This window comes from Stigmatopora argus, chromosome 17 (assembly GCF_051989625.1).
Source record: "Stigmatopora argus isolate UIUO_Sarg chromosome 17, RoL_Sarg_1.0, whole genome shotgun sequence".
Classification (NCBI taxonomy): domain Eukaryota; kingdom Metazoa; phylum Chordata; class Actinopteri; order Syngnathiformes; family Syngnathidae; genus Stigmatopora; species Stigmatopora argus.
Window position 1 is genome coordinate 12,937,632 of NC_135403.1, and position 23,727 is coordinate 12,961,358.

The 23,727-nt window shown below is 42.3% G+C and overlaps 1 protein-coding gene across 1 annotated transcript in view; it reads right to left on the minus strand.

Moving 5' to 3' along the window:
* cdh6 (cadherin 6) overlaps positions 1-23,727 on the minus strand; it is a 106,681-nt gene that overhangs the window by 25,375 nt on the left and 57,579 nt on the right. Inside the window, exons 6-11 of the mRNA XM_077623736.1 lie at positions 12,168-12,503; positions 7,521-7,815; positions 7,328-7,447; positions 4,023-4,190; positions 3,768-3,955; positions 2,591-2,844 (exon numbers count right to left, since the gene is read on the minus strand). Coding sequence (XP_077479862.1) covers positions 2,591-2,844; positions 3,768-3,955; positions 4,023-4,190; positions 7,328-7,447; positions 7,521-7,815; positions 12,168-12,395 — 1,253 coding nt within the window. The 5' untranslated portion in view covers positions 12,396-12,503. The remainder of the gene's footprint in view (positions 1-2,590; positions 2,845-3,767; positions 3,956-4,022; positions 4,191-7,327; positions 7,448-7,520; positions 7,816-12,167; positions 12,504-23,727) is intronic.

A 23,727-nucleotide genomic window follows, 5' to 3' on the forward strand; every position in this document is an offset into this window, starting at 1 on the left:
TAAAAAAGCCTTACTATACTATGTCGTTTTTTAAGAAAATAAGCCTTACTATACTATGCCGTTTTTTGGAATAAAAAAGCCTTACTATACTATGTCGTTTTTTAAGAAAATAAGCCTTACTATACTATGCCGTTTTTTTGACTAAAAAAGCCTTACTATACTATGTCGTTTTTTAAGAAAATAAGCCTTACTATACTATGCCGTTTTTTGGACTAAAAAAGCCTTACTATACTATGTCGTTTTTTAAGAAAATAAGCCTTACTATACTATGCCGTTTTTTGGAATAAAAAAGCCTTACTATACTATGTCGTTTTTTGGAATAAAAAAGCCTTACTATACTATGTCGTTTTTTAGAATAAAAAAGCCTTACTATACTATGCCGTTTTTAGGAATAAAAAAGCCTTACTATACTATGCCGTTTTTGGAATAAAAAAGCCTTACTATACTATGTCGTTTTTTAAGAAAATAAGCCTTACTATACTATGCCGTTTTTTGGAATAAAAAAGCCTTACTATACTATGTCGTTTTTTAAGAAAATAAGCCTTACTATACTATGTCGTTTTTTGGAATAAATAAGCCTTACTATACTATGCCGTTTTTAGGAATAAAAAAAGCCTTACTATACCATGTCGTTTTTTAAGAAAATAAGCCTTACTATAATATGCCGTTTTTTGGAATAAAAAAGCCTTACTATACTATGTCGTTTTTTAAGAAAATAAGCCTTACTATACTATGCCGTTTTTTTGACTAAAAAGCCTTACTATACTATGTCGTTTTTTAAGAAAATAAGCCTTACTATACTATGCCGTTTTTTGGAATAAAAAAGCCTTACTATACTATGTCGTTTTTTAAGAAAATAAGCCTTACTATACTATGCCGTTTTTTTGAATAAAAAAGCCTTACTATACTATGCCGTTTTTTGGAATAAAAATGCCTTACTATACTATGTCGTTTTTTAAGAAAATAAGCCTTACTATACTATGCCGTTTTTTGGAATAAAAATGCCTTACTATACTATGTCGTTTTTTAAGAAAATAAGCCTTACTATACTATGTCGTTTTTTAAGAAAATAAGCCTTACTATACTATGCCGTTTTTTGGAATAAAAATGCCTTACTATACTATGTCGTTTTTTAAGAAAATAAGCCTTACTATACTATGCCGTTTTTTGGAATAAAAATGCCTTACTATACTATGTCGTTTTTTAAGAAAATAAGCCTTACTATACTATGTCGTTTTTTAAGGAAATAAGCCTTACTATACTATGCCGTTTTTTGGAATAAAAAAGCCTTACTATACTATGTCGTTTTTTAAGAAAATAAGCCTTACTATACTATGCCGTTTTTTGGACTAAAAAAGCCTTACTATACTATGTCGTTTTTTAAGAAAATAAGCCTTACTATACTATGCTGTTTTTTGGAATAAAAAAGCCTTACTATACTATGTCGTTTTTTAAGAAAATAAGCCTTACTATACTATGCCGTTTTTTGGAATAAAAAAGCCTTACTATACTATGCCGTTTTTTTGGAATAAAAAAGCCTTACTATACTATGTCGTTTTTTGGAATAAAAAAGCCTTACTATACTATGTCGTTTTTTGGAATAAAAAAGCCTTACTATACTATGCCGTTTTTAGGAATAAAAAAGCCTTACTATACTATGCCGTTTTTTGGAATAAAAAAGCCTTACTATACTATGCCGTTTTTTGGACTAAAAAAGCCTTACTATACTATGTCGTTTTTTTTAAGAAAATAAGCCTTACTATACTATGCTGTTTTTTGGAATAAAAAAGCCTTACTATACTATGTCTTTTTTAAGAAAATAAGCCTTACTATACTATGCCGTTTTTTGGAATAAAAAAGCCTTACTATACTATGCCGTTTTTTGGAATAAAAAAGCCTTACTATACTATGTCGTTTTTTAAGAAAATAAGCCTTACTATACTATGTCGTTTTTTAAGAAAATAAGCCTTACTATACTATGCCGTTTTTTTGAATAAAAAAGCCTTACTATACTATGTCGTTTTTTGGAATAAAAAAGCCTTACTATACTATGCCGTTTTTAGGAATAAAAAAGCCTTACTATACTATGCCGTTTTTTGGAATAAAAAAGCCTTACTATACCATGTCGTTTTTTAAGAAAATAAGCCTTACTATACTATGCCGTTTTTTGGAATAAAAAAGCCTTACTATACTATGTCGTTTTTTAAGAAAATAAGCCTTACTATACTATGCCGTTTTTTGGAATAAAAAAGCCTTACTATACTATGTCGTTTTTTTGCGGAAAAGTCTACGCACTCCAAGTTTCGTCCTCCTGAAAGGCGCCTTCCTTCATTTAGGAATACTTTTCATTTTTAATGACTCATTAATGTCGTGTCTTTGATCCCCGGAATTTCCATTGAAGAATTTTCGCCCTTGAGGGATCTTCTCCACAATTACCAATTCAATTACGCAAACAGTTAAAAGGGGAATCGCCCCGTCTTTACCCGCTGGAACGGCCACGCCCCCGCCGTGTCTGTGTGTTTTTATTGCTAAAAAAAATCCCACTAAAATTCTACATATGTGAACAAATCACGTTTAAAAGTCCACCAACCTGACGGGACTCCGTTTGGCGTCCGGGTCGGAGGCAGCGACGCTTCCCACCACGGCGCCGGGAGCGGCGTCCTCCCGCACCTCCACCACGTAGCCTTGGCGCTCGAAGACGGGCGGCTCGTCCACGTCCTCCACCGTGACTTTGACGGACGCCTCGTCACGGAAGGGCCCGACGGAGAAGAAACGTGGGTTGACGTGGACGTTCTCCACCTGGACTCGCAGGCTGAATTGACGTTTGCGTTCGAAATCCAGCGTCTGAAACGAAAACCGAGAGCGAAACGTGGATTTCCGATCGAGTCCATTCGTTTGCCGTCCGTGAAAACCGTTGGAATAAACCAGGCCATACTTTGTGACCTGATTCTCTCAAAGGGAAGAGTTATTATTGTCAATTTTTTTATTTATTTTTTGGGGCGAGGACCATCTGACAAACAGATGTAAAGAGAGGAGGTCCCCGGCGGAGGTCACCACGGGCGTCCTTTTTAAAGCCCAGATGGGACGCCGGAGCGGCCAGTTCATTAGCGGCGCCGCTTTTGGGGGGACGCCGTGTCGCCGTGGCAACAGAGAACAAGCCGTGCGGAACAAATCATCGTTATAAACACATATTTTTCGACAAATTATCTCGGGGCGGAAAAATAGGAAACTGGGCTACGCGGTTGTTTCGTTTAGGATTGGAGGATTTCAAAAATAAATTGCAAAGAGGTCTTGTTCCTGGGGGTGTTGGAGCCAGTCCCAGCTGATTTGGGACACCCTGAAATCGGCCAATCGCAGGGCACGATGACACAAACAACCAATCGCACTCGTAGCTCCAATTAGCCTAGCATACATGTTTTGGGGACGTGGGAGTTAAGTGTAGTACCTGGAGAAAAGCCACGCAGGCAGAACATGCCATGAGGACCCACCTGGGATGGTACACGGTCGATTGGTCGCCGGTCTTTTGGTCGCCCGTTGTCGCAGTCGGGGCGACCAAAAGACCGCAACCAGAAGACCGGTGACCAAAAGACCGGCAACCAATCGACCGCACACGCCTGGGATCGAACCCTTAACCCCAGAACTGCGAGGCGGACGCGCAAAACGCTTAAAAATTTAAATGCGTGACGGCCATTTTGATCGTGAAGTGAGTAGATGGCGCGAATGGAATTTGTTGCGATTGGACAAAGGAGGCAGCCGTTTTTTCTGACCTTTCGAAGAACCAGGACGCCATCTTGCGTGCTGCGATTGACGGCCACGTCGAACATCCCCGGTCCGTCGCTCCCGATAATCCGGTAGTCCATTTCGGCGTTTTCGCCGATGTCGTTGTCCACCGCGCGGAGCGTGCCCACCGCGGACCCCGGTAACGTGGACTCGGGCACTCTGAACTCGTAGAGGGCTAAAAAACAAAAACAAAAACAACAATATTATCTCGTGGCGGGAATTTTCAACCAATCGCGGCTTACTTTTGGTGAAACGCGGCGGGTTGTCATTGACGTCGGCGAGCGTGATGCTAACGGTGGTGGTCCCGGACAAGCCCCCCATTTGCCCCGCCATGTCTTTGCCCTGGATCACCACTTGGTACTTATCCTTGACCTCCCGATCCATTCCAGGCAGGGCTGTCTTGATCATGCCTGAAGAAAAATAAAGACAAATAAATACATCGAATATATTTAAAATGGCAATTCATTTTCTAAATAAAATCACATTTCTTTGCCCAAGTTCTCTCTTTGAAATATGCAAAAAGTCCCCAAAATGCGCCTTCCTATTTTTTTCCATCTACTTTTGATTTATTGGACTAATTTGAATCCCTGGTTAGGAAATTAAATTGGCACTTACACAAGTCGGCATGAAAAAAGAGGGCCATTTTTCATCCCAATTTTTTTTATGCAACTGTAAAATAGTTTTTTTGTACCCAACTACAAAAAAGAAGTAAAATAGTTAAAGCATTTAAGTGCTACTTTAATTATTTAGTCATTCACTGCCATTGATTTCTCCTTTTGTCTTTGTTTATTAGCATTAGTTAGCATTTCGCTATAATATAGCCATAACTAAGTACCCAATACTGTATTTTTAAAATTAGTGTATGCATATATACATTTATAAATGTTCATAAACGCAAAATGAATATCATCAAAATACTTAAAAGTTGTTGTTTTTTAAATTTCACAGTATTTAACTCATTGTCTGCCATTGAAAGCGATAAATTAAAATAAAATAGGAGTAGATGCAAATATTGGAGTGCATTATTATTTACAAAAAGTAAAAATACGCTTCGAAATGAATAAAATATCCATGAAAACATCAATAATATCATACAAATATATAACACGCTCCCCGTAACACTTCAAAGTTGTTTTCTTTTTAAATACATAGTACTGAACTCATTACCTGCCATCATTAATTCATTTGAAAATCGGAGTTGTTGTCCACGCTCATCTTTCCGCGGTATTGACGGCATTTCAAATTGGACGTCGGCCGCCGTCGACGGCGGGCCGGGCGTTAACGAGGAGTGCTCTTAATTGGGCCAAACGACCCGCATAAGGGGGCGCATCCATCACTCGGGAACGACGGCGGAATTAAAGCTAGCTGGCGCCGACTTCATTACGCGGCGCATAAATCTCCCGTCTGAAACGTCGTTAATTCGGGGGCGACTATTTTGAGGTGCGCGCCGGGGATGTTTGATGCGCCGCCAAGGAACTTCATTATCTTTACGATGACGCTTTATGAAGCCGCCAAGGACGGGAGGGGATGGCCGGCGTGCGCCGCGGGGGGCGCTGCGACGTTCCACAAAATTCCCATTCCTATTATTTTGATTCTTGTTATTGTTCGGCTTGGGTGCTAAAAATAAAATATATTCTTATTTGAATCCGTTTGTTACCCTTCACACAGAAACATTTTTTTCCCTCCACATTTCAGCATTCTATGTTATGCTAACTCAATTAAGGACAACAACATGAAAATAGTTCATTTCGATGTCAATAAAAGTAGTACAACATGCTAAAGCTAACGTGAGAACAATTTAACGTGAAAAAAACAAGTGAATATGTGGAAAATATTCGTTTCATAACCCAAAAATCAAGATACAGTCGTACCTCTACTTACAAATGCCTCGGTTAAAAAAAAATCAGGTTACAAAATCCCTCTGAATGTAAATGTATTTTCTGTATCCGTTATTTTATTTAGAATTATTGCAGCGAATGAAATGAATAAGTGATTCATCTAAAAACAGAAGGTTGGCGGATATTGCGAAGGCAATACGATTGGCCGTTACCCACTTGCGACTATCGCTATGCTATTGAAGCAGACGACTTCTTTAAATGGCCTTCCTGAATTAAACAGCTAGATGAAAATACTTTTGCTCCTTTTAAGTTTTATTTAATGCTGAGTTTATTTGAATTCATCATTTCAAGTGTGTTCGTGCGCTAACGTTAGCTTCTTCCTTACTGTACTGTGAAACTGCATGAATTCACGTAATGACATTAATAAATCATTTTCTTATAAATGTCTTTCATTTTTATCTGTTTCTCGCATCATTCATACAAAATTGGGATCATTTTTAAAGGGTTGAGTTGTTAGTTTTTTGAGGCATTTAGATATAAAGTACTGCTCTGCTTACGAAATATTCAAGTTATGAAAAAAGACTGTACTACCTAGAATTACAGATAAAAAAATAGCACTTTAAGGGATCACTTAAATGCAATTTTGTGGGTGTTCTCACTTGTCACTTTGAAATTCATGACTGCCATGTATTAAATAAATACGTCTATTCAAAAAGCGGGAATTTTGTAGGAAGCCGACCTCCCGCTAACTCGCCGTGTGCATTCATGTGTGCGCAGCTCATGTCGGCTTACTCGCCACATGTGGCGTTCGACATATTAACGCTAATCCAGCCGCTAATCTGCAAATGGCCGCTTCTTCCTTTTTTTTCATGCCTTTTGTCGGAACGGCAGGCCGGCGTCCAAAGCGCACATTTGTGATTAAAAGTAGCAAGCTGCTACCTTTTAGTCTGGTGTGTGTGTTTGTGTGCACGCGTGGTCCAAATCCCCAAAGTGACCTCCGGTAACCCCCCCGAAGCGCCCCCAGCCGGCAGATGCTGTACACCTGCCGCCATTTTGGTTTAACATCAAAATTCATGTAACCTACTTATAATAATTTTTTTAACCCACATTTGGTTTCTTTCTGGTTCGTCACTAGTGTTATTATTTGGTTATATTAATTATATTGTTAATTTTTAATCAATAAATACATTTAATAAATTTATATTGACTTTGAGGGAGCGAGCGATATTTGAAAAAAAGTTACCATATTTATAAATGAGTCAAATCGTCATCAAACTAAATTAATTTAAAATAAAAATATGCTCCCTTTTTAACACTCTAAAGTTATTATTATTATTTTTTTATAATACTTTTATTACTTTCTGGTTCGTCACTAGTGTTATTATTCGTTTTTTTTAATTACATATTTTCAATTTTTAATCAACAAATACATTTATAAATTAACAATTGTCAATGAAAATAAAATGACTACAATAGAATATATATATATATATATATATATATATATATATATATATATATATATATATATATAATTAAATTATTATGACTTTTTTAACTCATACTTATTATTTATGAACAGAATAGGAGAAATTGGTCTAAATTCTAATCTTTCACCACCATAGACGGCCCTACACGTCCAATCCAATTGGACCAGGAAGTCATTGGCCCCTCCCAGTCGGACACCTAACGCCATCGACGGCACTGACCGGTTTCGGGGTCCACGGAGAAGTAGGGTTGCCCCTCCAGGATGCTGTAGACCACCTTAGCGCTATTCCCATAGGTGCTGTCGTCGGCATCTAGCGCCGTCACCTGGATGACGGGAGTACCTGCACCGCAAAAAGACGGGTTCAGATTAGGCCGTCCATCCCGAACCCGATTTCCGCCGCGGTCGACGCCTACCGATGTCGGCCATTTCGGGGACCCTGGCCACGTAGGGGTCTTTGGTGAAGCGCGGCTCGTTGTCGTTGATGTCGTGGATCTTGATGATGAAGTCGGACTCGCCCTCCAGCGCCTCGCCGGTAAAGCGGTTGACGGCTTTGGCGTGCAGCATGTAGTAGGCCTTCTCTTCGCGGTCCAGGCGCTTGGTGGCGTGTATGTCGCCTGATTTTTCGTCGATCTTGAAGAGCGTGCCGGCGCCGTCGCCCGTCAGCACGTAGCGTGCGCTGCCGTCTTCGCGGTCTGAGTCGGAGTGGAGCTGAAGCAGGGAGGAAAAAAAACAACTGTTGTATTTTTTTGTTTGCCATTCTTGTACTTTTTCAAAATAGTCACTTGAGTTCGATCTGGTGGGAAAAAATTTTTGAGGGTAAAACAAGCATCTTGTTTTATAATTTCACCTTTTTAAAGTTTATTTTAGATATGTATATTTTAATTTATTAAAAACAGAGGATAAACTAGGCTACAGTTTTTTAGCTAGGTCTACAATGTCTTCTGTGTCTTTTTTTTGGGGTAAAACAAGCATCTTTTTTATAATATCACCTTTTTAAAGTTTATTTTAAATATTTATATTTTAATTTATTGAAAAGAGGATAAAATGGGCTCCAGTTTTTTTTAGCTAGGTCTACAATGTCTTCTGTGTCTTTTTTAGGGTAAAACAAGCATCTTTTTTATAATTTCACCTTTTTAAAGTTTATTTACATTTATTGAAAACAGATGATAAAATGGGCTCCAGTTTTTTTTAGCTAGGTATGTCTTCTGTGTCTGTATTTCTACTACAATCACGAAAATATGGGATTAAAAAATTCTAATCTAATCTAAACAAATTCATTTTTTGAGGACCTTTTTTAAAGGAAAAATATCATAGTCGTGTTTGTTTACACTATGAATAATGATTACAATTGACTGACGAACATTCATTTTGGCTATAAAAGGTGTCTTAATTAGAAATCAATATGTAGTGGGAAAATATTAACGGCAAAATGTAGCCTTCCAATTACAAGTCATCGCCGCCATCTTTTTGAACCCTCATTACAGAAGCGGCCACGGCAATTTCCCGACCTTCTGGCCCGGGACGCACATTTTCCTCAACGTACGGTCAAAGATCCCGCGAAACAAGAAGCCATTATTACATTCATGATGATATTAATATCACATTGGACTGCAGGGACGGCCAATCCTCATCTTTGGGCGCCTCGGCTCGCCGCAAAAGGAGATGAGTGTTATTAAAAGTGAGCGTCCCCTTGACTCCGGCGCCCTCCCCTCCCGTCCCCCGCTAGCTCCCTTATTGTCTGTCCGGTGATGATGATGAGGATGATTTGTACTCTTCATTTACACACACTCTCGAGAGTGTGTGTCGAAAGAAGAAGACGATGCGGTCATTCTGCGGGGGGTTGCCATGGAGCAGGTACGCCGCACCATATTGTTTGTACCGTGCCAAGATGAGCAGCTGGTACCCAACGCGGGCGCGCGCACGCTAGCTAGCTCTGGGCCGTCACAAGACATCCGCGTCTTTGCGGCGGCTGAGTCACGCGGACGGCTCCGCTCTTCTTCTCTTTGAGTGTCCGCAATCAAGGCGGAGCTTTAGTAGCGAGTACGAGGCCACCTTAAAAAAAATGTCCCCGAGTATGCGTGAATGGGTGGTAGCCAATTCAGGATGCCCATCGTTAGCCAGGATAGTCTCCGGCACCCTCCTACCTTCGTGAAGATAATGGCGTGGACAAAATAAATATGACTTTTCAATTCATTAGTGGATTGTATGTTTATGTAGTAAATTAGTTATATTAACTGTACAGTACACGTATTATATTAATAGTAATGCATGGTATAAAAGAGTATATTAATAGTATGGCATGGTATAGTAGGGTATATTAATAGTTTGGGATGGTACAGTAGAATATATTAATAGTATGCCATGGTATAGTAGGGTATATTTAGAGTATGGCATGGTATAGTAGAGTATATTAATAGTATAGTATAGTACAGTAGAGTATATTAATAGTATAGTACAGTAGAGTATATTAATAGTGTGCCATGGTATAGTATAGTATATTAATAGTTTGGGATGGTATAGTAGAATATATTTATAGTAAAGCATGGTATAGTAGAGTATATTAATAGTTTGGGATGGTATAGTAGACTATATTAATAGTGTGGCATGGTATAGTAGAATATATTAATAGTATGTCATGGTATAGTAGGGTATATTTATAGTATGGCATGGTATACGTATAGTATATTAATAGTTTGGCATTGTATAGTAGAATATATTAATTGTGTGGCATGGTATAGTCGAGTATATTAATTGTATAGTATAGTACAGTACAGTATATTAATTGTATAGTCTAGTACAGTAAAGTATATTAATAGTGTGCTATGGTATAGTAGAATATATTAATAGTATGTCATGGTATAGTAGGGTATATTTATAGTATGTCATGGTATAGGTATGGTATATTAATAGTTTGGCATTGTATAGTAGAATATATTAATTGTGTGGCATGGTATAGTCAAGTATATTTTTTGTGTGGCATGGTATAGTCGAGTATATTAATTGTATAGTCTAGTACAGTAAAGTATATTAATAGTGTGCTATGGTATAGTAGAGTATATTAAAAGTATGGAATGGTATAGTAGGGTATATTAATAGTATGGCATGGTATAGTATAGTAAGTATATTAATAGTGTGGCATGGTATAGTAATGGTAAACTACAGTATAGCATGGCATGCTATAGTAGAATATATTTATAGCCTGGAATGGTATAGTAGAGTATCTACTCCACTATACCATACCATACTATTAATATAATTCACTATACCATGCCATGCTAATAATATAGTATAGTAAGCTAGTGTAATAGTAGCGGTAGCAAAGCAAGTGGGCGCAAGGGCAAATTTTAGGAAGAAACGAAGCCCCTTGCAAAAATGAATTGGCAGTGGACGAGGGCGAAAACGGCGGAAAAGTGGGGCCCGCCAACAGCGGGGGCCTATCAGGGGCTGTAAATACTTGATGAGATATGATAGCGCAGCGCAAACACGGCTGCTCCACCGCAGGCTATTAAGCGCGTGCGTGCGTGCGGGTGGGCACGTGACGTGCCCTTTGGTGGAGCACCCCGTAATGAAATAAACAAACATGGCGTTCCCCCGGTGACGGCACAAGAGCCCGCCGCTAATGAGAGGCCGCGGGAACGGCACGCGCGTCGACTGCTACCCGTTCCAACCGAAAGGAAAACAGCCACTCTGAGGCGGCTTTTCTGCGGGTGTCAACTAAAATAAAAGCATTTTTTACCCCATTGTTTTTATATTTTTTCATTCCTAAAACAGAACAGTTTGCATCAGAAGAACACACTAAGAATCATAAAACTGTTCTCAATTGTTTTTTAGTCGGGGAAACGGAAATAAGAGCAGATTTCTTGAAAGGAAAGTTCATAATTCAAATCATAATCCATCTTTTGTGTCTATTAGTGAGCTAAAAGAGGACAGTTTGCGTCAGAAGAACACACTAAGAATCGTAAAACTGTTCTCAATTGTTTTTTAGTCGGGGGAAACTGAAATAAAAGCAGATTTCTTGAAAGGAAAGTTCATAATTCAAATCATAATCCATCTTTTGTGTCGATTAACGAGCTAAAAGAGGCCACGCACCGCTACCGAGGCTCCCTTTGTTTTTCGCATGTTCTTTTTTTTTGGACTTGTTGTGTCGGCACCCGTGTAATCCGTTTAGAAGCGTGCTCAAAGTCGACGCTCGCTCGGGGAGAACGTACGGCGCCCCGTCTTGTTTGCCGGAGGGATTCTATCCCGAGTTGTTCCCGCGCCGTCGGCGGAATGCAAAGTGGCCATTCAGAGGCGCGCACAAAAGCGCTTTCACGACCCCGTCGGCGACACGGCGATCAAAAGAGAAGCGCCGCGACTTGACAAACGTGGCCGTTCTTTTGGCGTTTTTGTCGGATGGGTCGCTGCGATTAATGGACGATCGATTGGCCAATCTGTTAAATATGAAGGTGAGCATCTTTATTTTTTATTGACGTTTAGGTGACTATTTATTTGGACTGGGAGGGTCGTTTTATGGGTTCATTTTTGCAAGGTTTATTTTATTTTTTAAATGGATATGTGAAAAATTAGGGTGGGTATTTTTGATTCTGTCTTTTAAATTGATTTATTTCATTAAAAAGTAAAGAAAATTTTATGTTATAGTTAGGTTTTATCTTAGAAATGTCATTTTATTTATTTTTAAAAATAAAAGGAAACATTTTTATATACATAATGTGCATAGTAATATATATTTTTTAATTTATTGGAAGTTTAAAAATGGTCTAAATATTGGATTTTTTTTCTTAACATATATTTATAAAGAAACACTAGGAAAATAAGTTTATTTTATTCTTTTCAAATTATTTTCTATCTTAAAATAAAAACAAATATTAATTAAAATGCCTATTAATGTATTAATTAAAAAAGAATGAACATCAAGTATTTTTAAAAATGTTGTACATTATTTAAATTCCATTCTCTAATTATAAAAAAGTCTATTCATTCTTTTCCAATGAGCTAACTACGGCCAGTAAGCTAATTATCAAGCTAACGTCAAAAATAATAAGCCTAAAATTGCGTCTTACCTTGCCCACATACTGCATGTCGCTTCCGGTGTATTCCTCCAACAGGAAGAACTGGTTCCACATCCACCCTCTCTTAGAGCGCCGCAGCGGCACCCCGTTGGCATCCTGTCCCGTCAGTCCGGCGGCCATCTTGTGCCCGGCCGCGGTCCTTCGCAGAGGCCTCATCCCCGCGGCGAGGCCGAGCTGGGCGGCGGCGCACAGCGCCATCAGCACGCACAGCGTCTCCATGCCGACCCGGCCTCAGGTCCTGGCCTCCCCCCTCCTTCGGCGCTTTGTGTGGGGCTTTCTCGGGTCAGGGCGTCGTCTCCGTCCTCATGCCGGGGTTGAAACGGCAACCTGGCGATGAGAAAATGACAATTAAGCTAACAACGCTAACGCTAATTGTGATTATTATTGAATTTAGATGACTAACAAAGACCTGGTAATGTGTAACACTAAAACAACAACAAAATAGAAGTGAACGCTGACAAAATAGTAGTACATAAAGTACATTAAATGGTGCGAGTCCAAAAATTTTAAGCAGGGCTTTGGCCGTTATTCTTAAGTTTGGAAGAGAGGTCGTTCGGGTTGGGTTGCATACTGGGAAAAGGGGGAGGGGCCTGAATTAAGTAGCCCGACCCGTACGGTGAAGCGGAGCCGGATGCTCCGAAGGGAAGGCGGGAAATGGAGCGAAGAAAGCGGGGCAAGGAGAGGCGGCGACCGCCGAGGAACACGAAGCGAGTTTCTTGGATGGAAACCACACCAGAGACCCAACCGACCTTTTTTTTTTGGACCTTTGGAAAGCACTCAATTGAAAAAGCATACCGAAAAAATGGTAGGAAGATGGAAAAATTGCTTCCAGGGGAGACTTACTGAAACGTAAAATATTCTCGTTTTATACATTTTTCATTTGAATCTTTCAAAGATACAAAAGGTGGCATAAAAGAACTGTATCTTCCGGACTATAAGCCACACAGTTTGGCCGGTCTGCGACTTATACTCCAGTTCGACTTTAGTAACCCCAAATTCTCGCCTCGGAATGGTCGACGCCCACACCCCGGGTCCTCCAAATCTCTATCTGCGCCCTGTGAAGGGGATGTCCTATCGTAGCGGCGTCAGCAGTCCGGTGGGGGGGCCGCGAGTCCATCCATTACTGTCTCCGCCGTGCCCTCGTCTTCCCCCCTATGAAGCAAATTGAAGCTTCTTTTTTTTCTCCCTGCGTTGCATTTTATAGCACGCCCCCCAAATCGCCTCCCCCCCCCACCCCAACCGCCTGCTTTGCTTGCGCAGGCCAAAGCGGATATGCATGACGGCTCCACTTGGCTCGGAAAGCCGCTCGCTTTGCATGTGTCCTCTACCGAGATCAGCGGCCGCTGCGGGAATGGATGAGGGGCGGGGCTTGATGGGCTCGGGGGTCAGCTGCTGAGGCAGGTGAAAGTGAGCCGCTTTACTAATGCCACCGTGACCGCCGCTCGGGCTATGCCGGCTAGTTGAATTTGCTAAGTGACCGTGCCGTGTCCAAAACGCACTTGACTTATGATTGACGGCGATACAAATAGTATACGTTAGCAAGGTTCGCAATCAATACAAACATGGACTGGTCACTCAAATCAAGACAGAAATGCAAAAATTGAATTATGAAAGCATTCACGACAAAAATGATTAGCTTGGCTTGTTCGGACAGCCGCACGAAATGTTCTTAGACGGGTTTCTGAATACCTTTGACTAAGTGAAGTCAAAAAATGATCACTTTTCTGGACATTTGAAGCGAAATATTACAATATTATTACAAAACAATTCTGTCAAAATTCTCAAAATAACGGCTCAACCCGACTTTATGAATTGACTTAATTGACAGGGGCGAGGAGTGCGCGGGACGGCTAGCTATCGATTAGCTGTAGGCCCCGGCTCACCGGAAAATACCAGTGCATCCCCGGGGACGACCGGCAGGCGTTTTGCTAGCCGTCCCCCCTCCGTCCCCCCCTACGTCCCCGCGTCGGCCCTTTCCATGGATTTCTTCATAATGTCACTGCGGAAAAGCTAATGCCCGCGCTGCCGCCCCGTCCCCGGGGACCGCTCGCCCCTTGACCGCATTTGTCAAAGCCCGAAAGCAGGACCGCGCCGGGCCTCCCTCGTAATTCTCCCGATGAGACACGGCGGCTTTATTTTGCCGCGTCAAATAAAATATATAGGAACGTCAGGGGCGGTTAGGAACGCCGCGTGTCGCCCGACGGCGACGACAAAATGCCCGCCGCGCTACATTCGTCTCGTGCGGGGCTGGAGAAAGGGAGGAGCAAGCCGACCGGAGGGGACGTTCTGCTCGGAATGTCTCACTTGACAATTGGTGAGCGCGGTTGGACGGGAAGCTGGGTCGAGTTGTTCCGTTTTTGCGAGTCCCGAGTCACTTGAGAATAATGTATATTTATATTATTAGCACGAGAAAAAAGCTCATTAGTAGTAGTAGTAGTAACAGCTCATTAGTAGTAGTAGTGACAACTCATTAATAGTAGTAGTAACAGCTCGTGGCACTCAAGCTGCACAGAAGCTGAAGGGAAAAGACTGCAGAGGGTGATCAACACAGCGCAAAAAATCATCAACTGTCCCCTACCTACTCTGTCCAGCATCTACAAATTCCGCTGCCTTAGAAGGGCAGAGAGCATCATAAAAGACAATACGCATACCGCCTTCCACCACTTCAACCTGCTGCCCCCTGGAAGGTGCAACAGAGCCATAACCGCCAAGACAAACAAACGCAAGGACAGTTTCTTCCCAAGAGCTATCACCATACTCAACTTGAGATCTGCACCCAGGACCTAATCAAGACTTATTGCGAGCCACTTTAGTCACATATTGAGTAGTAGTAGTAACAGGTCAGTAGTAGTAGTAGTAGTAGTAGCATCTCATGAGTAGTAGTAGTAGTAACAGCTCATTAGTTGTAGTAGTAATAGTAGTAGCAGCTCATTGGTAGTAGTAGTATTAGTAACAGCTCATTAGTACTAGTAGTAGTAACAGCTCATTAGTAGTAGTAGTAGTAACAGCTCATTAGTACTAGTAGCAGCTCATGAGTAGTAGTAGTAACAGCTCATTAGTAGTAATAGTAGCAGTCATAGTAGTATCAGCTCATTAGTAGTAGTAGTAGCAGTCATAGTAGTCACAGCTCATTAGTAGTAGTAGTAGCAGTATCAGCATATTAGTAGTAGTAATAATAATAATAATCGGACATAGGCCATGTCGTCATTACCACAACACAAAAAAGCCTACTTGTCATCACACGCAGAAACTGCGTGTGACGAAATTGATGAATTAGTATTAGTAGTAATAGAAGTAACAGCTCATTAGTGGTAAAAGCTCAGTAATAGTAGTAGATCATTAGTAGTAGTAGTAATAGAAGTAACAGCTCATTAGTGGTAAAAGCTCAGTAATAGTAGTAGATCATTAGTAGTAGTAGTGGTCAGATGTTTATTTGCGGCCACCCTCCCAATTCAAACAAAATGGACGTCTAGTAGCAATAAATGAGTGATATAAATATTTGCAAATTCTGAGGCAAACACATCAACGACGTCCCCATTTGGCATTCACGTACGAGTCGCCGTTTCTATTCCGTCCAACTCCGATGGCTCAGACTGACCATTTGCGTCAATTTCCCAGTTCGTGGGAGTCCCGCTCGGCGTTTGACCGTCTACCTGACGGCCCGTGAACACATCGATTATGTCGGCGATCAATCCGGCCGGCGTCGCCATGGTGACCGAGCGGCAGGCCAAGCCGAGTAGAAAATGTTCTCCTTCAAAGCGGTTTGCGTTGCGTGTGTAAAAGCAGCGTAAATGAGCCTTTTTAACGCACCGCTTCCCCTATTTGGCTCTTATCTCCGCTTAATGGCATTAAAGAGCAGAAAAAGCCCGACTGGATCATAAAAACTCCTTCAAATGAATAGTGATTATTACAGTTGCTTTTAAAGAGTTTTACGTCCCACGTTGGGGAACTCAGTTGCCATTTTAGACCGGTCTCCAGTAGGGCTAAGACAAACCAATATATTTCTGACTATCAATCAATTCATGTGTAAATCTGATGGAGACATATCAGGGAACATTTATATAAGTATATATTTAAAAATATGTTGACTTTTTTACTGATCTCAAATTTACAGGATTTGGTTTGAAAGAGTTTTACGGCCCACCTTGGGGTGGTCGGTCGCCATTTTAGACCGGTCTCCAGAAGGGCTAAGACAAACCCATTTTATTTCTGACTAGTCAACTCATCAATTCATGTGTAAATCTGATGGAGACAAATCAGGGAACATTTATATAGTAAGTATATATTTAAAAATATGTTGACTTTTTTACGGATCTCAAATTTACAAGATTTTTTGGGGACCTGAACATGCGTATCCAGTAAAAAAAAAGTCAATTACTGAGAAAATAATGATTTGTGGGTTATCAACTCATTCATTGCCATTCAAGTGAATTGAATTGAATGCTAATATTGTCATTATACGAGTATAATGCATTTTTAAGCTTCACAAAGTGCAGAAATACAACAAAAAATAAATAATAAATGTATAAGTAATAACTAAACAAGTTGGCATCAGATATTGTCATTTAAAAAACTAAATGTGACAACATATACGAATCACTAACCGGCGAACTTCACTTGTGTCGCACGTTTGACGCTAAAAAAAGCCCACTTTGATATTTGATAATCAATTAGTTTTCGATTAGCCGACCGTTGCCATTTTAGAAAGGTCTCGGGTTCCTAGCAAAACGTGGGCGTCATAATGAAGGTGTGTAATAGAACATGACACCGTAATCATATTCTCCGAGCTAAGAGCCACTGTTTACACCGGCGCCCTTTTATTTTCCCTTTCTTTGTCTGCCGGCCGGCCGCCTCATATCATGTGCTGCCTAATTGCGTAAAAAAATGAAAATGAAAAAAGCAAATTGCTTTAAATTGCGTGTCGCCCGGCGACCAGACGGCGGCCTTCTCGCCGGCCGCTAAGCAAGATTAATGCGTCTGCTGCCAATTTTCCCAGCGTGCACCCTGGCTGGCCATCGGGCCGGAATGTTTACAATCGCAACAATTAGCCATTAAAGGTAGCGATCGGTTTTATCGAATGCGGTGGCGGCCGCCCCGCGGACAAACCCGTTCGTCGATACCCCCTGGATGCTCGCCGCTAATGGCCTTTTCCGGCGCGGGGACGGGACGGGTGGCATTTTGCGACAGGGAGCGAAGCCCCCTCCCATCAGCGACCCCCCCATTTTGTATTTCTTCTCTAACGAGCGATGTGAGCGACATGGCGGAGCACCCTATGGTGCCCGGCGAGCCGAGGAAACCTCGCCGCGGCCCCGGGGGTGCAATTAAAAGTGAGGGAGGAGAATGTCAGCCAGGTGGGCGAGCGAGCGTGATGGAGGTGAGAGAAATAAAAAAATTGGGGAGAACTGATGCCACAGATAAACGTGGAAATGTCTACACGGAACACATTTTGAGGTCAGATTTGACCAGCATCGACTCGCTCGGCGTCCAATCCGCTTTGACCGGGGAGGGTCAAACTAGAATAAAGCAGCGGTCAGGGTGAGGTTTTTGTTATGTGGGTGACTGCTCATGGGCCTACCCACAGAGCCTTACAAAAAAATTAATAAATCACTCCAACTTCAAACTGATTGGACATCTGTAGCTATTAAAGTTAGCCAGTCCATTCAATTTTGTAATTTCCTGTTCATTTCTGGGCAATTTCGAGTTTTTACTATGAGCAATGCGGGCGACCACCCAAGGCGCGCAAAGAGCCTTGCAAAAAATAAATAAAAAAATCCCTCCGACTTCAAACTGATTGGACATCTATGCTATTGAAGTTAGCTAGTGCATTCAATTTTGTAATTTCCTGTTATTTTTGGGGCAATTCCGGTTGAGTTTTTACGATGGGCAATGTGGGCGACCGCCCAAGGCGCCACCCATATAAGGGGCGCACAAGAGCCTTACAAAACAAATCACTTCAAACAGATTGGACATCTATGGCAATTGAAGTTAGCAAGTGCATTCAATTTTGTAATTTCCTGTTAGTGTTCCATCACTTCCTGTTGATTTTGGGGAACGCAGATAACTTCCTGTTGATTTTAGGTCACTTAACGGCACATTTGGTCACACGTAGTATATTTTCTATATTACAGCAGCCTAAGAGAAGGACGGTGATTAGTTCATCGGCCCCCCTCCCGCTTCAAATGAATTGGACGCCGAGCGCTGTGATAAATGCAAGCGTACTGACACATAGTTTTTCAGACTGGATAAAACAACCTTGCGACACATTGATGCCACGCGAGGAAGGAAAAGGCAAAGCTCGCAAAGAGTCCAAAGAGAAAATGAAAGGGTGAACAGGGCAGCACTTGGCGGCTTCTAAAAGTGGGCCACTCCATTCGCTCGGACGAACGGCGCCAGGCGAGAAAGAAAAGGAGGGAAAATTAGGGGCTCTTGTGGACTTGGCCCACATTTGGTGATTTATTCCACTTATTTGCTATGCGGCGGCGGCGAGAGGGGAAGAGCCGGCGGCCGACTCCTTGTCACTCACTCACTGTAGGAGGCGCTGAATAATTAGATAAACTCAAAATACATCTAGCATAAAAAATACTACCCAAAACAATATTGTTGTTGTGTTAAAAACTCAAAAAAATATGGTTGGTTCCAGTCCCGTGATAAGACATACTTCTGGAAATTAGTATATATTAGTAATTATGTATTCTTAAACTTGAAATATTATTAAATAAGTGTGATTTGGCGGCACGGGGAGGGCGAGGGTTAGCAGGTCGGCCTCACAGTTCTGAGATCAAGCTTCAATCCCGGGCTCTGACCTTCCTTTGTCTATAATCCGTGATTTATGGGTGTGGGTGTGTGTGTATGTTAAGATTCTCTTGCTAAGTTTGTCCAAACCGTGCAAAATAGCGAGTTGCATTTTTTTTATGGTGGCCAGAAACGTCTGTCGGATCCTAACAGACGAGTGATTGAATTTCTTCACCTTTGTTAAACACCCATTTTTCAAAAGAGATTTTTTTTAAATAGCGCAACAATAGTTTTTTGGTTCTGAACAAGTAGAAAATAAATGGATGTTCAACTTGGGTGACTTGTGAGGACCTAACAATTTTAAACCTCGTCTAAAGTAGTAGTAAAAGCTTTGAGAATTTTTTTATTCATGTTTAACCCTTAAAGAAGATTTTTTACAGAGTGTGATGAAAGTATTTTCAATTTTTTTTAGTCTTATAGTAGATGGCATGTGGCAAATTGCGGACCAAAGTTGGACTTCTCTTGACTCGTGGGTTATTAACTCATTCATCGCCATTGACGGCGCAAAATTCCTTTTGACATTCAAAGAAGAATTGACGTATGAGAGGCGTTCCAAGACGGGTCGATGAATGGAGGCCATGTGTTTACATCAAAGGCGCATTTGGGTGGCTTTATCTCAAGAGTTGGCCGCCCGCTCGCACACGAAGATTGGACAAAGGCGGGAGCTGGCAGGGGGTGTGGGGGGTCTATTGGCTTCCTGCTTCCGCCGCTGGGGTCTTTGTGGTCATCTGGCAGCCCTGACGCGGGCGCCCTCGATGCAAATCAGTGTGCGAGACTTCCAAACGCAAAAACAGACTCTCTTCGGGGTGATTTATGACCATTTATGACAAATAATATGACATCGAGCAGCACTGGGGGGGGGGGCACAAAGCGGACTTTTGTTCACACTACGGTTACCATGGGGGGGAGGAAAAGGGAGGGCGGACTTCCGTATTCACGAGGGGGGCCGTTGACGTTAGCGGAGGGTCAATTTCCAGACAACACAATTGTCACACAACACTAAATAATACACGGGGCTAAAACAACGCGACGGCTAAAATACGGCCGCAATAAAAGCAGCGCGCGCGGAAAATAGTTTCCCCCACGACGGAGAGTAACGACCTTTACGTCGCCACCGCCATAAAACAACGCGCTGACAGTCGGGAGCGCCCGTTTTTTACGTTATTAACGACCTCACACGCTGCCTTTTTACGCCTCTTAAATTGGAGCAAATTTCTTCCAAAGCGCGCCGCGGAATCGAGGCGAGCGGGTGTTAGGGGCGTCGTTTGTCAACCGCCACGGACGCGCAGGAACCCACTTTAGCGTTTTGTAATGAACTCTTTGCGGGGGAACTTTTACATTTGCGGACATCCGTTTTCACCTTTTAAAGCGACCTTGACGGGCGGGGCCTGGCCGTTATTTACCTGGGCGAGTCGCCGAACGGGGCCCGCCACGGGCCTTCTGGCTTTCGACCCCCGTGGGAGCCGGACGCTAACGGACGAAGAGGCCCGACGGATCGGCGTTAGCGTTTGATTCCCAAATCGCGGCATGGATGCTTGTTTGTAACGAGCTAGCGACGAGCCACGGGAGTACCAGGACGGAAACGAGCGCACGGGGAGAATAAAGCGAGTGGGGCGGTCGGTCACAATTGGTCGCCGGCGTTTGCCCTCAAATGTCAAGTGAAGTAAAATCAGTGGGTGCCAAGGGATTAACAGATGCCTCTTTGTGACTTGGACAGTCGCACTTGTCTTCGGCTTGCATGCTATAAAAAGATTATTGATCCACTCGGCTGAGAAGACAATGTTTTTTTTGTAACTAGCACTTACTGTCATAAATACTCAAAACTCGATAGACATCCAATTCATTTAAACTGGGAGGACTGAGTGTGAATGCGCATTTTCAATCTTGTGGCTCATCTAAACTCATTTAAAGTCTGATCTCACTTTAAATTAGGCTTACCGCATGTCCTCGAATGTCTGGCGGAAAAAAATGACAAGATTTTGAGGTATATCATATAAAAAAAATGGATAAGCATTTTCTGAAAAGTGTTTATCCATCTGAAAATAGTTTTACAACTGTTAACTCGGTCAGTATTGCTTAGTTTTGAATTCAATTTCATTAGCAGACGTCCAATCCATTTGAAGTTGGAAGGCTGAACTAATATTAATCTAGCCTTTGGACAAGTCAAAACAAAATACAAAGTTGGTCATCGGCCTGCAAAACAACACTAAAATCAGTATTGGACAGAAAGCCAAAAACATACCACCACTGTCAGATCTTAAAATAAACCCCACAAAACACCTGAACTGGAACAATACTATTAAATATGCAAATGCCACCGTACTTTGCAAAATCTAGCTCCTCCTCCCCTGCAAGATTTGGTACCAAAAAATCCCACGCATCAACAAGGGCTGGCTCTAGAGGTGACTGTGTAGTTCCCTTCAAAAACAGTGCATTCACATACTTGGAACGTAATAGCAATTACCATCCGTCAACTCTCGTCTCAGAACCTCTTAGCCAATCATCTTAAAGCCTGACTGTTAGACCAACAAAATTGCGATCACAACGCTGTCTAAAACTGTTTAAGTGTGTCTAGTATGTGTCATCGTTTATCTTCAACCTACACAAGGGACTAAAGATGGAAATTAGCCCTCGGCTACAATCTTACATATTAACATATGATACATCAATGAGTGAGTTGCCCAAAAAACCTCCAAAATATCTTCCATTGCTACCAAGACTAGTACAAAAATAACGTTCTGGTGACCCCTACAAGACCGAAAACAAATTAAAAACAGTATGAATAGTTTTTACGATACCGGAGAACAACGTTGCAGTGCGGAAACATACCTCCCGCCAAATCTTCCCAACCCCGATATGTACTATCCCCTTCCGGTGGGGGCCACCTGACGTCAGGTGAAAGTTCAGGGAGACCTGAAAGCTCGCATAGGCGCTAGCTCCGAGGAAGTTAGCGGTCCGTGGCGGCTAACAGATTGAATTGCCCTTATCACACGGCGGCCACATGGCGGCCCAGTTTCTATTTCCCATTTCACACCTGGAATGTCGCAAGATAGCCCGTGTTCCTTTCGGCCGCCGATTGTCAATCTGGAGTCAAAAGACGGCATTATCTATGGCGTACCTACGAAACCTGCACGCTAGCCGCCCTGCCCCCGCCGTCCTCCCTCCGCTGTTATTCGAGATAAACAATCAATAGTGCATTAATGCGTCCCTTTCGCCGGCCAATGTCACCGGCTGGCTTTGAGCAGCTAATCTTGCTCAGCGACTGGAAAAATGATATATTGGAATTTTACTGCTTTGGGCAATCACTCGCTCACGTTTGAGGTCGGTGCGCGTTTCTCTGGCTTCTTCTCCCGCCATTAAAAGACCGACGCTCTCCTCCTTTACGGCAAAGGTGACCACGTTTATGGCGGAGCGAGAGGCCATCGATTTGCGTCCAGAGGACCGGACATTTTAAACGCGGTTCTCCTGCCAGACGTTTAAAAAGCGTTGCGGCGCTCTCCGTTCGTTGACCGTTCGCCTCTCGGAATTCTGATGGGGGAAAGGTCGCCGGGCCGCTCTTCCTCTTTGCACCGCATTTGCATCTACATTCCCGGAGCTACCATTAAGAGGGGGAAAAAAGAGGGGTCTTTTTGTTGGGGACCTCAGTGAGAAAAAAAAAAACCCAAAACAAAGGCGCACTTATGAAGAAGCCCCTCTACTCCCTCCTTCCCCCAGACGCCAATCAAGCACTCTCATTCCGTCCTCTTTCATTAGCATACGCCCCCCGGTCTGAAGAGCAGGCTATCAAATGAAATCCAAAATAAAAGACTTGGCTGCTTGATTGCGGTTTATCAATAGGCGAGAAAAAAACAAGGGAGGACCAAGTTGGGAGTAAGCTGCCGGGAATGGAAGGCCCTAATTGGCTTTCTTTGGTCCGGACGGACCAAAACCCAATGGTTATTTTCGGGGCTGGTCTGCACCAAACCCCAAAAAGATACATTGGATTCATTCCTGGTTCCTTCCCACATTGCATTTCCCCAAGAGTCCCGGGTTTTGAAAACAACCAAAACAACGTTGGACAACACGGTCAGGGCGGGGCAAAATTCGGAAGTAAACAATCACGGAGTTCCAGTTAACAGCTGTCGAAGCCCTTCTCCTTCATCCTAGTGGTAAACATATTAAATGTATGCGCAATGTTTATGAAATTTCAAGTAGACCTACCGCTAACCGCAGACTGATGCTAACCAGGGGCGGCCATTAGTGGGGTGCTAGGGTAAGAAATAAGTATAAAACAAATGTAAGATGATAATCAGAAAATTAGTTTAATATTTACTATCTTAGTAAGTAGCCCCACCCCCTTCTAATTGGCCGGGGGGTCCGGCGGGTGCAAACAGCCTTAAAATACGCCCTAAAAAGAAGAGGAAAACTCCCCGACTGGGGAAGATTTTCCCACCAGTGCTTTGAAGCCACCCACTGTCCCAACTCAAGAACCACATTGACTCTGTTAAGTGCCAAAAAAGCGGGGGTTGTCATTAAGATAAAAAAATGAGAAGACTCTGCTGATGATGTCATTCACACTGAGAAAGACGTTCTTAAATGGACACAGACGTTCTCTAAAATGCCACCCAGCAGTACACGATTAATTATTTTGCCCCACTGACTCCCGCTGATGGTCTAAAAGTTTGCGTTTGTCTGGTGGAAACACTCAAAAAACAGTTTGTCATTTTTTAGGAGAAGCTGTTTAGGCTTGTGGAAGGCTGTGACTCAGGAGAAATCAGAT